This window comes from Schistocerca serialis, chromosome 6, assembly GCF_023864345.2.
Source record: "Schistocerca serialis cubense isolate TAMUIC-IGC-003099 chromosome 6, iqSchSeri2.2, whole genome shotgun sequence".
Taxonomy (NCBI): Eukaryota; Metazoa; Arthropoda; class Insecta; order Orthoptera; family Acrididae; genus Schistocerca; species Schistocerca serialis.
In genome coordinates this window covers 240686876-240703193 of record NC_064643.1, presented here as the reverse complement: position 1 = coordinate 240703193, position 16318 = coordinate 240686876, and the positions used below count along the sequence as shown (strand labels likewise).

Genomic DNA, 16318 nt, shown 5'->3' with positions numbered 1-16318 from the left:
ATTTACTGAATGAAGAGATGTCATTAATATCTTGCTCAAACATCCTCGTGCGCCATATCAAGCGCTTAAGTGCTCTGAACAGGTTACTGTCAAGTTACACGTGTTAGCATGTCGTCAAACAGGGATTACTTGCGTCAGGTAAGACATGATAAGAGATATTCTGTCATGCAACAATAGTACATTTGTTTGATATCAGTGCTGCTGACGCTCGTACTGTTGTGATTGACGTTAGGATGCGTCACAAGTGACATGTGACATGTATATAAGTCGTTGGAATGTAAGATGAAGGCAAGTTTTGGGAAAAGCATCTGCAGAGCAACATGACGCGTAAGTTTCTCACCTCATATTGCCGATATGTCTATACATTCGCTTTACTAGAATTTCTATTGTAGAAAACACGTCCCTGTTACGAATTACATTTCATATAGAAAATTGTATGTGTCACAGTCACTGACACTGCACTTCCACTTGGGAGAAACAAAATTCAAAGCTTCATCAGGCCAAAGTGACTTAGTGTTTCCTTCAGGTTCCTGTATCTAATAGTAATGCCAGGATATTTTCATTACATTAGACATTGCGGAGTTCCTTCTCCATTGAATCTCTATCCTAAAATGTGTTGCATTGAATTTTGTGATGTACAGTCATAGGAACGTATCCTTTATCTGAAAATCAACTTTACTTCTCGCGTACAATATTGTCTTATATATCCCGTTATACAAGATGAGAGATTTTAACCCCGCTTGACACACTAGATACAAACGAAATGTGTACTTGTGTAATTAATACTATTCCGATGATTTAAATAGATCAAGAACAATTGATCAATTAATGGAATGCTGTATATTCTAGAATATTACCTATCTGAAACACATGTGACATTTATTGTATATAGTGGACATCAAAGCTGAGATTAAACCTGACATCATGAGGACAAGAAGGACTAGACTTTGTGTCATGGACCTTTGAGGTTTTGACCTACAGCTGACAAAGGCTGCCACTAGACTAACAACACCGTCTGTTCACTCTCAGAGATACACTTCTTAATACTCGTACATAGTAATTAACTTATGGTGAGTGATGTCAACCGCTGATCTTTCTATGAAGTGATTACGGAATATAGTTTGACAGTCGAGATCGGAGTGGATCCCATTCAATAAGACTGAATGAAAAATATGAAGAGGCGTTGAATTATATATCATTATTTCTGCGTAATGATAAAGCAGATGTGCAGTTTATATTCAGGAGTGAGCAGTTAGGGCTAGAGCATTGCAATAAGGAAAAATCGAGTCCCGTAACGTCTCTAATGCCTTTTTGTTTAAAATCCTAAGTATACTTGTTGTATCAGTACTATTGCAAGAGATAAGAAATTTGTTTCTCTTTCAGGACAGACACTTCTTGTGAAAGCTGTGCTGGTGACGTTGATCGGTTGCAGCAGTGCAGCTTCCATCCGCAAAGCGATTGTGGTAAGTGTTCACTACCAGTAACCAGAGTGTATAGCGTATTCCGTCACGCTATGACTGCTTGTCTAATACCTGATTAGATACCCGTTTCATCTAGTAACCAAGTGAAGCATCTCTTATTAAGGCTTGACATTCACTCAGTTCCTCTCAAATTTCTATGCACACAACACAAATAATAAAAGAAAACGTCTTACGAAATTAATTCCTAACCCATTCGAAAATTCTTTTGATACATATAGCCACTAATTAGGGCAACAATGTGGAAAAATGTAGCCCTTTGACTGGTTAACGTTTTCATAACAGACACCTCACGGGTTTTTTAATTGTTGTTAGATACTGAAATAAGATTCATAATCATAGTAACCCTAGTGGTCGGTTACATGCGTGAAGTGGCAAAGTGTCACACTAGAAAGTGAATTACATATGGACTTGTGTTATCGATAATGAAGTGTTAATATGTTATTCGCCTTCGAAACTGGGGCATATCGTTCTTTCTCTGTGAACGATATATTTTCTCTGACACATGCTTCTTGCAAGGCATGATACCTACGTTCAGGAAAAGTAAATGCGTCATTTCGAGAATATAGACTTCTTTACAATTTTATATCAGCCATCAGATAACACACACTAAGAGAATACTGTGTTATACGGCCTATCCACATCTTTTTGGGGAAAGACAGTACATTGGAATCTAATAACCGATGGGCTAATGTAGGCTCCTTTAAAGTACTGGAGGTATGACATTTGGTATTGACTTCACCACCCACAGCTATCTTTACTTTATCATAAAAATAAAGCTTGATCGTCTCGTAAATTGAAATTAGTTCATTTCTCACATTCAGATTTCCCTAGGTCAAACTCTCAAATAATCAGATGCTACAAATCGGAGAATGCTAAGTATATTAAAGTTCACTATATCCGGAATTTTCGTCACGACAGAAACTGTAGTGATATTAAACTTTCCAAATAAATCCTTTACTTTTCAGTCTCAGTTATACAATTTCTTCATTTTTATTCAGTACTATCCAGTACGATCTGTCTCATCTTCAGGTTTCTGAAATTGTGTCAGCAACAATGTCTGCATCGGAACTGGACATAAAAATCATTGTAGTACCAATAGGGACACCATCGGTTGTTCAGGAAATTACCCGCCTCTACCGATAGAAACTAGTTCTACTGTATGGGAGATGTGAAACTGCAACTGAAAACTAAAACATGATTAAAACTGATCTTAATATTTCAAGAATTTTTTATCAATATTCAATGGCGTTCAATAATCAGATAAATCATCTTCACGATCGATTGAGATGCATGTACTGTAAATTAGAGCATATGAATTAGGAGCAGAGCGCGCAGATAACCATTAAATTTCTTCCAGATGAGTGCAACATGTCAGGGAGCATCCGGTCCATTTCCGAATCCAAACAGCTGCAGAAGTTTCCTGCAGTGCGAGCCGTCAGGTGTCGCGACGGTCATCCCGTGCCCAGCAAACCTCGAGTTCAATCCAAAGCTGAGAGTGTGCGACTTCCCAGACCGAGCTGGCTGCTCCTCATCCTCGTCTGATCCTGCTGAAGACAACAACGGAAATGGTGATGGATCAGGTGATGGCAATGAAATAGGTGGAGGTTCGGGCGATGGTGGAATTGCACCTCCGCCACCTTCCGACGACCTACCCACGTGCCCATCATGGAATCCGGAAGATGTCACCCAGCTTCCCAATCCAAAGGACTGCAGCAGCTTCTTCAAGTGTGACGAGAACGGCGTTGCCTGGCTTATTCCATGCCCAGCCGGCCTAGAGTACAATGCAGAGCTAAGGGTGTGTGACTACCCAGAAAATGCTGGTTGCTCGACTTCGTCATCGCCAAGCAACCCATCTGATGATACCCCTTCCGAGGGAGAGCAGGATGACGGTGATTCAGAGGGAGGCAGTGACGCAAAACCACAACCACCAACTGGGGATGTTCCTACTTGTCCAGCATGGAATCCGGAGGACGTCACTCAGCTTCCAAATCCCAGTGACTGCAGCTCCTTCTACAAGTGCGACGAGAATGGTGTGGCTTGGCTCATACCGTGCCCACCTGGACTTGAGTACAACGCTAAACTGAGAGTCTGTGATTACCCTCAGAACGCTGGTTGTTTGTCATCAGCTGCTCCAAGTAACCCATCTGGCGGCGAATCCTCTGACAGTGATCAGAACAATGGAAATGCTGACTCTGGAAACGGTGAAAGCCCACAGCAACCAGCCAAAGATGCTCCCACCTGTCCACCTTGGAATCCAGATGACGTCACCCAGCTGCCTAACCCCAGTGACTGTAACAGCTTCTACAAGTGCGACGAGAACGGTGTTGCTTGGTTGATACCGTGTCCAGCGGGCCTGCAGTACAACGCCGAGCTGAGGGTGTGTGATTACGCTGGACATGCTGGTTGTTCTGTCTAAGTTTATCGAGGACTACATTTAGAAGATAGCTAGATCTGCATTAATGAAGTAGTGTTTACATAAATATTTAAGAATGGATGTTATATCTGTGCTATCCATCCTTAATCCGAAGTATTTCTTGTGTGATGTCACGCAGTGTTGGTAAAGAATAATATTTATTTATCAAGTTATTATAATTTTATGCACAGAAAGACTGTTGGATTTTATATTTCAGAATAAAATGTGCACCACGTAACTTTCTGATTTATTTTTGGTTCAGTGGCACAAATGCTGACATAACTATTGTAAGTTTAGTCTAGCCATTTAGAGTAGCACTCGTAGGAATATATGTCATCTGTCTGACGTATTGGAACATTCAGTCTAGGAACTCTAACTACAACGAAAATTATGGTCTAAAATGATTTAAGTTTTTTTTAACTCATAATTTACGTCACCTATATTTCTGTTTATTCTACACTGTCAATAAATTCAGTTTCGTTTTATAAATTCCAATGTCCTTTTTTCTGCATTATTTTCCTTATTGATAGATTTTTTTTAGGGAAGTATTCATCAGAATAGTTGCTGAAAAACATAGTCTTTTACGCCCGGAAATATCATTCTTATAAATGTAGGCAGCAGCCTTTTCAGTAGTTGCAAGGGCAACTGTCCGGATGATTGACTGATCTGGCCTTGTAACCAAAACGACCTTGGTGTGCTGGTACTGCGAACGGCTGAAAGCAAGGGGAAACTACAGCCGTAAATTTTCCCGAAGGCATGCAGCTTTACTGTATGGTTAAATGATGATGGCGTCCTCTTGGGTAAAATATTCCGGAGATAAAATAGTCCACCATTCGGATCTCCGGGCGTGGACTACTCAAGAGGATGTCGTTATCAGGAGAAAGAAAACTGGCGTTCTACGGATCGGAGCGTGGAATGTCAGACCCCTTAATCGGGCAGGTAGGTTAGAAAATTTAAAAAGGGAAATGGATAGGTTGAAGTTAGATAGAGTGGGAATTAGTGAAGTTCGGTGGCAGAAGGAACAAGGCTTTTGGTCAGGTGACTACAGGATTATAAAAACAAAATCAAATAGGGGTAATGAAGGAGTAGATTTAATAATGAATAGGAAAATAGGAATGCGGGTAAGCTACTACAAACAGCATAGTGAACGCATTATTGTGGCCAAGACAGATACGAAGCCCATGCCTAAGACAGTAGTACAAGTTTATATGCCAACTAGCTCCGCAGATGACGAAGAAATTGAAGAAATGTACGATGAAATAAAAGAAATTATTCAGATAGTGAAGGGTGACGAAAATTTAATAGTCATGGGTGACTGGAATTCGTCAGTAGGAAAAGGGAGAGAAGGAAACATAGTAGGTGAATATGGATTGGGGCTAAGAAATGAAAGAGGAAGCCGCCTGCTAGAATTTTGTACAGAGCACAACTTAATCATAGCTAATACTTGGTTCAAGAATCATAAAAGAAGGCAGTATACATGGAAGAATCCTGGAGATTCTGACAGGTTTCAGATAGATTATCTAATGGTAAGACAGAGATTTAGGAACCAGGTTTTAAATTGTAAGACATTTCCAGGGGCAGATGTGGACTCTGACCACAATCTATTGGTTATGACCTGTAGATTAATACTGAAGAAACTGCAAAAAGGTCGGAATTTAAGGAGATGGGACCTGAATAAACTGAAAGAACCAGAGGTTTTTCAGAGTTTGAGGGAGAGCATAAGGGAACAATTGACAGGAATTGGGGAAAGAAATACAGCAGAAGAAGAATGGGTAGCTTTGAGGGATGAAGTAGTGTTGGCAGCAGAGGATCAAGTAGGTAACAGAAGATATATTGAATTTAATTGATGAAAGTAGAAAATGTAAAAATGCAGTAAATTAAGCAGGCAAAAAGGAATACAAACGTCTCAGAAATGAGATCGACAGGAAGTGCAAAATGGCTAAGCAGGGATGGCTAGAGGACAAATGTAAGGACGTAGAGGCTTATCTCACTAGGGGTAAGATAGATACCGCCTACAGGAAAATTAAAGAGACCTTTGGAGATAAGAGAACCACTTGCATGAACATCAAGAGCTCAGAGGGAAATCCAGTTCCAAGCAAAGAAGGGAAAGCAATAAGGTGGAAGGAGTACATAGAAGGTCTATACAAGGGCGATTTACTTGAGGACAATATTATGGAAATGAAAGAGGATGTAGATGAAGATGAAATGGGAAATACGATACTGAGTGAAGAGTTCGACAGAGCACTGAAAGACCTGAGCCGAAACAAGGCCCCCGGAGTAGACAACATTCCATTGGAATTACTGACGGCCTTGGGAGAGCCAGTCCTGACAAAACTCTACCATCTGGTGAGCAAGCTGTATGAAACAGGCGAAATACCCTCATACTTCAAGAAGAATATAATAATTCCAATCCGAAAGAAAGCAGGTGTTGACAGATGTGAAAATTACCCAACTATCAGTTTAATAAGACACAGCTGCAAAATACCAACGCGAATTCTTTACAGAAGAATGGAAAAACTAGTAGAAGCCGACCTAGGGGAAGATCAGTTTGGATTCCGTAGAAATGTTGGAACACGTGAACCAACACTGACCCTACGACTCATCTTAGAAGCTAGATTAAGGAAGGGCAAACCTACGTTTCTAGCATTTGTAGACTTAGAGAAAGCTTTTGACAATGTTGACCGGAATACTCTCTTTCAAATTCTGAAGGTGGCAGCGGTAAAATACAGGGAGCGAAAGGCTATTTACAATTTGTACAGAAAGCAGATGGCAGTTATAAGAATCGAGTGGCATGAAAGGGAAGCAGTGGTTGGGAAGGGAGTAGGACAGGGCTGTAGCGTATCCCCGATCTTATTCTATCTGTATGTTGAGCAAGCAGTGAAGGAAACAAAAGGAAAAATTCGGAGTAGGTATTAAAATCCATGGGGAAGAAATAAAAACTTTGAGGTTCGCTGATGACATTGTAATTATATCTGAGACAGCAAAGGACTTGGAAGAGCAGTTGAACGGAATGGATAGTGTCTTGAAAGTATGATATAAGATGAACATCAACAAAAGCAAAACCAGAATAATGGAGTATAGTCGAATTAAGTCGGGTGATGCTGAGGGAATTAGATTAGGAAATGAGACACTGAAAGCAGTACAGGAGTTTTGCTATTTGGGGAGTAAATTTACTGATGATCGTGGAAGTAGAGAGGATACAAAATGTAGACTGGCAATGGCAAGGAAAGGGTTTCTGAAGAAGAGAAATTTGTTAACATCCAGTATAGATTTAAATGTCAGGAATTCGTTTCTGAAAGTATTTGTATGGAGTGTAGCCATGTATAGATGTGAAACATGGACGATAAACAGTTTAGACAAGAAGAGAATAGAAGCTTTCGAAATGTAGTGCTACAGAAGAATGCTGAAGATCACGTAACTAATGAGGAGGCACTGAATGGAATTGGGTAGAAGAGGAATTTGTGGCACACCTTGACTAGAAGAAGGAATAGGTTATTAGGACACGTTATGAGGCATCAAGAGATCACCAATTTAAAGTTGGAGGGAAGCGGGGAGAGTAAAAATCGTAGAGGGACATCAAGAGATGAATACACTATGCAGATTCAGACGAAGGAAGGGTGCAGTGGTTACTTGGAGGTGAAGAAGCTTGCACAGTATGGAGTAGCATGGACAGCTGCATCAAACCATTCTCTGGACTGAAGAACACAACAACAACACATTACAGACGAATTAAAAAATAGAAACAACTGGATTTAAGTATATGTGTCAAGTGATCATATGGGTCAATTTATCACCAATGTTACTGTGGCACAGTTAAACCCTTCAGAATATGGAACAATAAGAGCATTCCTGCTTGCAAATGAGTTCAAAATGGTTCAAATGGCTCTGAGCACGATGGGACTTAACTGCTGAGGTCATCAGTCCCCTAGAACTTAGAACTACTTAAACCTAACTAACCTAAGGACATCATATACATCCATGCCCGAGGCAGGATTCGAACCTGTGACCGTAGCGGTCGTGCGGTTTCAGACTGTAGCGCCTAGAACCGCTCGGCCACTCCGGCCGGCTGCAAATGGGTGTCTGAAGAAAGTTATCAATTCGGTTATCGTCCATTAATGACCGATTCATTTCAGTTACTGTGGCCTGAGTATATTAAAGGGGACAATGCTTATATTTTCACCTGAGACGCCGCACCATACATGAAAAAGCCTGCGTTAACGTTTAACTGTTATATCCATACATATTACAAGCGACCTGCATGACGCATCGTCTCCACAAGGTCTCGGAAGTTATACGAAGCTTGCTTTGGATATCAATAAACTGTTTTCCCGTATTAAGACATTCGTAAAAGCCCCATGAACGATTTGGACTTGTAAGGGCATTGCACTCAAACAATCATAACAGTATGGAGGACACATGTTTCTGCAGCAGTTAAATTCGCTTCAAATTTTCTGAGTGTAACCATGGTAGTCATCACTCAAGAGAAAGTCTCATCTTCTATTGTAGCGGCAAAGGAACTTGCCAAATCTTCAGAAATAGGAAGGGAATTAACATTCATTGCGGCCGAGTTCGGTTTCCTGTCAGACGTGACGTGCTAGTTGTGTAAACACGCTTGAACTCCTAGCAACAAATAATTCTGAGTTAATAACGAGCATCAAAAAGGATACAGGGACTAGCGAACATAGGGTTGTCGTAGCGAGACTGAATATTGTAACCCCCAAATACTCCAGAAATAAACGAAATATACAGGGTGGTCCATTGATAGTGACCAGGCCAAATATCTCACGAAATGAGCATCAAACGGAAAAACTACAAAGAACGAAACTCGTCTAGCTTGAAGGGGGAAACCAGATGGCGATATGGTTGACCCGCTAGATGGTGCTGCCATAGGTCAAGCAGATATCAGCTGCGTTTTTTTAAAATAGAAACCCCCTTTTTTATTAAATATTGTGTAGTACGTAAAGAAATATGAATGTTTTAGTTGGACCACTTTTTTCGCTTTGTGATAGATGGCGCTGTAATAGTCACAAACGTATAAGTACGTGGTATCACGTAACACTCCGCCAGTGCCGACGGTATTTGCTCCGTGATAAATTATGCGTGTTAAAATGGACCGTTTAAGAATTGCGAAAAAGGTCGATATCGTGTCTATGTATGGCTATTGCGATCAAAATGCCCAACGGGCAAGTGCTCTGTAAGCTGCTCGGTATCTTGGACGACATCATCCAAGTGTCCGGAGCGTTGGCCGGATAGTTATGTTATTTAATGAATCAGGAAGTGTTCAGCCACATGTGAAAAGTCAACCACGACCTGCAACAAATGATGATGCCCAAGTAGGTGTTTCAGCTGCCGTCGCGGCTAATTCGCACATCAGTAGCAGACAAATTGGGGGAGAATCGAGAATCTCAAAAACGTCGATGTTGAGAATGCTACATCAACATCGATTGCACCGGTACCATATTTCCATGCACCAAGAATTGCATGGCAACGACTTTGAACGTCCAGTAGGGTTCTGCCACTGGGCGCAAGAGAAATTACGGGATGATGACAGATTTTTTGCAAGCGTTCTGTTTAGCGACGAAGCGTCATTCACCAACAGCGGTAACGTAAATCGGCATAATATGCACTATTGGGCAACGAAAAATCCACGTTGGCTGCGACAAGTGGAACATCAGCGACCTCGGCGGGTTAATGTATGGTGCGGCATTATCGGAGGAAGAATAATTGGCCCCCATTTTATCGATGGCAGTCTAAACGGTGCAGTGTATGCTGATTTCGTACGTAATGTTCTACCGATGTTACTACAAGATGTTTCACTGCATGACAGAATGGCGATGTACTTCCAACGTGATGGGTGTCCGGCACATAGCTCACGTGCGGTTGAAGCGGTATTGAATAGCATATTTCATGACAGGTGGATTGGTCGTCGAAGCACCATACCACGGCCCGCACGTACACCGGATCTGACGTCCCCGGAATTCTTTCTGTAGGGAAAGTTGAAGGATATTTGCTATCGTGATCCACCGACAACGCCTGACAACATGCGTCAGCGCATTGCCAATGCATGTGCGAACATTACGGAAGACGAACTACTCGCTGTTGAGAGGAATGTCGTTACACGTATTACCAAAAGCATTGAGATTGGCGGACATTTTGAGCATTTATTGCACTAGTGTGGTATTTACACGTAATCACGCTGTAACAGCATGCGTTCTCAGAAATTGTAAGTTCACAAAGGTACATGTAGCACATTGGGACAACCGAAATAAAATTTTCAAACGTACCTACGTTCTGTAGTTTAATTTAAAAAACCTTCCTGTTACCAACTGTTCATCTAAACTTTTGAGCAACATGTTTGTGACTCTTACAGCGCCATCTATCACAAAGATAAAAATGTGGTCCAACTAAAACATTCATATTTTTTTACGTACTACACTAACATGTAATAAAAAATGGGGGTTCTTATTTAAAAAACGTAGTTAATATCCGTTCGACCTGTGGCAGCGCCATCTATCGGGCCAACAATAGCGCCATCTGGTTTCCCCCTTCAAGTCAGACAAGTTTCGTTCTTTGTAGTTTTTTCGTTTGACGCTTATTTCGTGAGATACACTCCTGGAAATGGAAAAAAGAACACATTGACACCGGTGTGTCAGACCCACCATACTTGCAACGGACACTGCGAGAGGGCTGTACAAGCAATGATCACACGCACGGCACAGCGGACACACCGGGAACCGCGGTGTTGGCCGTCGAATGGCGCTAGCTGCGCAGCATTTGTGCACCGCCGCCGTCAGTGTCAGCCAGTTTGCCGTGGCATACGGAGCTCTATCGCAGTCTTTAACACTGGTAGCATGCCGCGACAGCGTGGACGTGAACCGTATGTGCAGTTGACGGACTTTGAGCGAGGGCGTATAGTGGGCATGCGGGAGGCCGGGTGGACGTACCGCCGAATTGCTCAACACGTGGGGCGTGAGGTCTCCACAGTACATCGATGTTGTCGCCAGTGGTCGGCGGAAGGTGCACGTGCGCGTCGACCTGGGACCGGACCGCAGCGACGCACGGATGCACGCCAAGACCGTAGGATCCTACGCAGTGCCGTAGGGGACCGCACCGCCACTTCCCAGCAAATTAGGGACACTGTTGCTCCTGGGGTATCGGCGAGGACCATTCGCAACCGTCTCCATGAAGCTGGGCTACGGTCCCGCACACCGTTAGGCCGTCTTCCGCTCACGCCCCAACATCGTGCAGCCCGCCTCCAGTGGTGTCGCGACAGGCGTGAATGGAGGGACGAATGGAGACGTGTCGTCTTCAGCGATGAGAGTCGCTTCTGCCTTGGTGCCAATGATGGTCGTATGCGTGTTTGGCGCCGTGCAGGTGAGCGCCACAATCAGGACTGCATACGACCGAGGCACACAGGGCCAACACCCGGCATCATGGTGTGGGGAGCGATCTCCCACACTGGCCGTACACCACTGGTGATCGTCGAGGGGACACTGAATAGTGCACGGTACATCCAAACCGTCATCGAACCCATCGTTCTACCATTCCTAGACCGGCAAGGGAACTTGCTGTTCCAACAGGACAATGCACGTCCGCATGTATCCCGTGCCACCCAACGTGCTCTAGAAGGTGTAAGTCAACTACCCTGGCCAGCAAGAACTCCGGATCTGTCCCCCATTGAACATGTTTGGGACTGGATGAAGCGTCGTCTCACGCGGTCTGCACGTCCAGAACGAACGCTGGTCCAACTGAGGCGCCAGGTGGAAATGGCATGGCAAGCCGTCCCACAGGGCTACATCCAGCATCTCTACGATCGTCTCCATGGGAGAATAGCAGCCTGCATTGGTGCAAAAGGTGGATATACACTGTACTAGTGCCGACATTGTGCATGCTCTGTTGCCTGTGTCTATGTGCCTGTGGTTCTGTCAGTGTGATCATGTGATGTATCTGACCCCAGGAATGTGTCAATAAAGTTTCACCTTCCTGGGACAATGAATTTACGGTGTTCTTATTTCAATTTCCAGGACTGTATTTGGCCAGGTACGATCAATGGACCACCCAGTATACCTGTTCAAAAAACAGATAAAAATTCACTTGACGCCTTCCTGAGAGACTATCTCCACTCCTTCCAGTTTAACAATATAAGTTAGATGTGGCTTGAATTCAAAGAAATAGTATCAGCAGAAACTAAGAGATTTATACCAAATAAATTAATGAAACGACGAAACTGATCCTCCTTGGTACACAAAACGGGTCAGAACACGCAGAAACAGCGGACAAACATGCCTAATTTAAACGGACACAAAAGGGTAAATTGGGATCTTTTACAGAAGCTTGAAATTGAGCACGGACCTCAATGCGAGAAGCTTATGATAGTATCCACAACGAAATTTTGTGTCGAAACCTGTCAGGAAATCCAAAGAGATTCTGGTTGTATTTGAAGTGTGATAGCGGCAGGACACATTCAACACCTTCTCTGTGCGATACCATTGGAGGTACTATCACAGAGAGTACTGCCAAAGCAGAATTACTAATCGCAGCCTTCCGAGGTGGCTTCACAAAAGAAGACGAAGTAAATATTCCAGAATTCGAATCGAGAACAGCTGTCAACATGGGTAGCATAGAAGTAGATATCCTCGGAGTAGAGAAGCAATTTAAATCACTTAATAAAAGTAAGTCTTCTGGTCCAAACTGTATACCAATTAGGCTCCTTTCAGAGTATGCTGATGCAATAGCTCCATACTTAACAATCAAATACAACCGTTCGCTCGACGAAAGATCCACACCCAGAGAATGGAGAGTAGCACAGTCACACCAACATTCAAGAAAGGCTGTAAGAGTAATCCGACAAACTACATGAACATATCACTATCATCGATGTGCAGCAGAATTTTGGAACATATACTGTGTTCCGACATTTAGAATTACCTCGAAGAAAACGGTCTGTTGACACATAGTCAAACACAACTAGCTCTATACTCACATGAAGTGTTGAGTGTTATCGACAAGGGATTTCAAGTTTATTCCGTATTTATGGACTTCCTGAAGGCTTTTGACATAGTTCCACACGAGCGGCTTCTACTGAAATTGCGTGCTTATGGAATGTGGCCTCAGTTATGTGACTGGATTTGTGATTTCCTGTGAGAGAGGTCACAGTTCGTAGTAATTAGCGGAAAGTCACCTAGTAAAACAGAAGTGATTTGTGGCGTTCCCCAAGGTTGTATTACAGGCCTTTTGCTCTTCCTTATCTATATAAACGATTTTAGAGACAATCTGAGCAGCCGTCTTAGGTTGTTTGCAGATGACGTTTACCGACTATTAAAGTCACCAGAATATCAAAAGAAATCGCAAAACGATTTAGAAAAAGTATCTGTATTGTGCGAAAATTGGCAATTGACCCTAAATAACGTGACGTCATCCACATGAGTACTAAAAAGAATCAGTTAAACTTCGGTTACACTATCCATCTAAAGGCCTTATATTCAATACTTAGGAATTACAATTACGAACAACTTTAACCGGGAGGAACACAAAGAAAATGTTGTGAGAAGGGCAACCAAAGACTGTGTTTTATTGGCAAGACACTTAGAAAATGTAGCAGATCTACGAAGGAGACTGCCTACCCTAAGCTAGTCTGTCCTCTTTTAGAATACTGCTGCGTGGTATGGGATTCTCGTCAGATAGGGATGAAGGAGTACATCAAAAAAGTTCAAAGAAGGGCAGCACGTTTTGTATAAATCGCGAAATAGGGAAGAGAGTATCACTTACATTGTGCAAAATTTGGGATGGACATTATTAAAACAAAGGCGTTTTCCGATGCGGAAGAATCTTCTCACGAAATTCCAATCGTCAAGTTTCTCCTCCGAATTCGAAAATATTTTGTTGACGCCAACCTACGTAGGGAGAAACGGTCACCAAGATAAAATAAGGAAAATCAGAGTTCTTTCCGCGCGCTTGACGAGATTGGAATAACAGAGAATTATGAAGGTGGTTCGATGAACCCTGTGCCAGGCATTTAAATGTGATTTGCAGAGTATCCATGTAGATGTAGATGCAAGAAACAAGACAGCCTTTGATGAAGTTGTGAAAACTGTGAATGACACAGTGCAAAGATTGGAGAGCGTGCCAGGGAAATGAGGTATATTACTTAACGAAAAGTTTGAACTAGTGCTTTCGAAATATCTCGAATGTGACAAACTTATAAATATTTACAAAATACCACAAGGTGACAATTCTGTTGCAATGTAATTGGACGCAACAATTCTTAAGTGTTTGAAATTAGCCCCAGTTACTAGTGTAGATGTTAAGAGGTCACGTTTTCAGAGGAAAATTGGATTATCTGACAGGAGACTCAACTTGATTCTAGGAAATTTACAATAGCATTTACTAGTCATGTGCAGTCGATAAGCGAATATTTCATTGTAATGTATAGATTTTCAAGAATCATTTTCATTTTCCTGTGAAATACAATTAGAATTTTGTTTTAAACCTTAAAGTTACTTTGATAACTTATCAAAACCCGGTTTTAATAGATATGTGCTGACTGATTGTACGAATAGTGCAGTCTAGTAAATAAATAGGCATAAAGTAAGGTTTCTCCTCTGTTGCCTATTTTGGATGTTTTTAATTCATATTGCGACATTTATTAACGATTTATAATGTGTAGCATTCCCGTCTCTTATGATAACCTTCTCAGTACAGGAAAACAGGTATCAATAAGTTATTGTCGAAAAGAAAAACAGCGTGTCCGCTGCGTAGTGGAGCTCTTACTGTTTGACATCTTTGAAGCAACAGCGGCCAGTCTGTGTTACATAGAAGTCGGACCCCAGTCGCCTCGGCGCTCGCTCCCTTACACGGTAAAAAGGCCAAAATAGTGAAAGAAAACACAATATGTTACATTCTAATTCATTAATCAAATGGTAGACAAATTAGACACTACCTGTGACTGCGCCAATTGCAGGAGTGCAAATGGCACTTTCAACTGTTTTGTCATCTGTCGAAGCATTTTAGAGTTAACATATTTTTGCTCAGTTTCTATGTGAGCGCTATTAAACGCCACTGGACATGGTTTGAACATACACCATTCAATTTTTTACGGCAACACACATAGTCAGCATTTAGAAAACATGGCGATGCTTCATGTATGTTACAAAAACAATAGTTTCAAGGAGGATATAGTGTGAAGTTGCCATACGCTTTGTGGAATATGTGGATTAGTAAACTATGTCTTCTGTTATCGTTATGAAATTAATTTAAGATTGGAAAGAGAAGTATAATTATGTGCGATTAAATCTAATAATTTTCTTTTCGGTGGCAAATATTGTAGCAACAATTGTAGCAGATATGATGGTACGACATGCGAGTTCACGTATACAGTGAAGCACTGACCTAAAGTTATGCATCGTGTACTGGCCCAGGTGGAAGGATGTGTTACTCTTCGTAACATCTTCGGTTGTTGGACTCCGAAATATTTCTAACTAACGTCAGATATTTTAAGGCCTGGAATTTTAATGTTATTGTGGGTTTTATGTCTGATTCTGACTCTGATGTAAATTGTTTGTACCTTTATCTTCACAGTTATAAACATCAACCAGTACTGAAATATTTTACTGCTTGTTTAATTACTGGATGAGAAGAATTTTTGCTTCGGATAGTTAAATACCAGTCAACAGTTCAACGATACTGCTTCCCAATGCATGCGCTCCGTTTTGTCTGTAGACTTTATTATTGAATGTGAAATAATTATCAGACACTACAAGTTTGAGAGTGCGTTATCCAATATATTTCAGGAAGGATGAATGTTTTCCGTTTTAAGAGGTTGTTTTTTATTATGTCAACAGCCAGAGTGAATGTGAACAGTATGTAATGAGCAAATCAAGCTGTTGGTAGTATGTGGCTGTCTTTAATGTTCTATAAGAACTGCGTTTTATGATGTACTTTAGATTGTGTATGTTTTCAAAATTGTAGTAAGAAGGTCTTCTCATTTTATACTTATTCTGTGTGGTGCGCGGTTTAATGAGCTTACTGCAGGTTATATGAGGCAGTTTCCCCTGTGACTCCCAGGTTTTGAATGAAGTTTTGATGCAGTTGGATTCATCATCATGCAGTCCTGAGTTTCACATTTATTTAAGAGGAATTTGAAGCTGTAAGGCTGCTTGGAATTTTGCTGTGGGTTTCATCTGCTTCAAGTTGTGTGAAGTTACTAGTCTGAAAAGACTAAAATTTTTTCAATGTATTCTGTTTTATACATAATGAATACACAATTTCCTTTAGCAGGCTTCAATGTCAGAGCATAGTGAACACTTAATTTATTGTTGATGTATTTCAAAGTTTTGTGTTTATTTCCAGTTTTAGTGTTTCCTGAAAACATAGATTTAGTAACCAGTTTGTAGGCTTTATTTGTCAACACGTTTTCCTTACTAGG

The 16318-nt window shown here is 41.6% G+C and overlaps 1 protein-coding gene across 1 annotated transcript in view; it reads left to right on the top strand.

The window, feature by feature from the left end:
• The window catches only part of LOC126484799 (chondroitin proteoglycan 2-like), a 70950-nt gene that overhangs the window by 18178 nt on the left and 36454 nt on the right, over positions 1-16318 (top strand). Inside the window, exons 2-3 of the mRNA XM_050108396.1 lie at positions 1384-1463; positions 2839-3858. Of these exons, the coding sequence (XP_049964353.1) occupies positions 1384-1463; positions 2839-3858 (1100 nt within the window). The remainder of the gene's footprint in view (positions 1-1383; positions 1464-2838; positions 3859-16318) is intronic.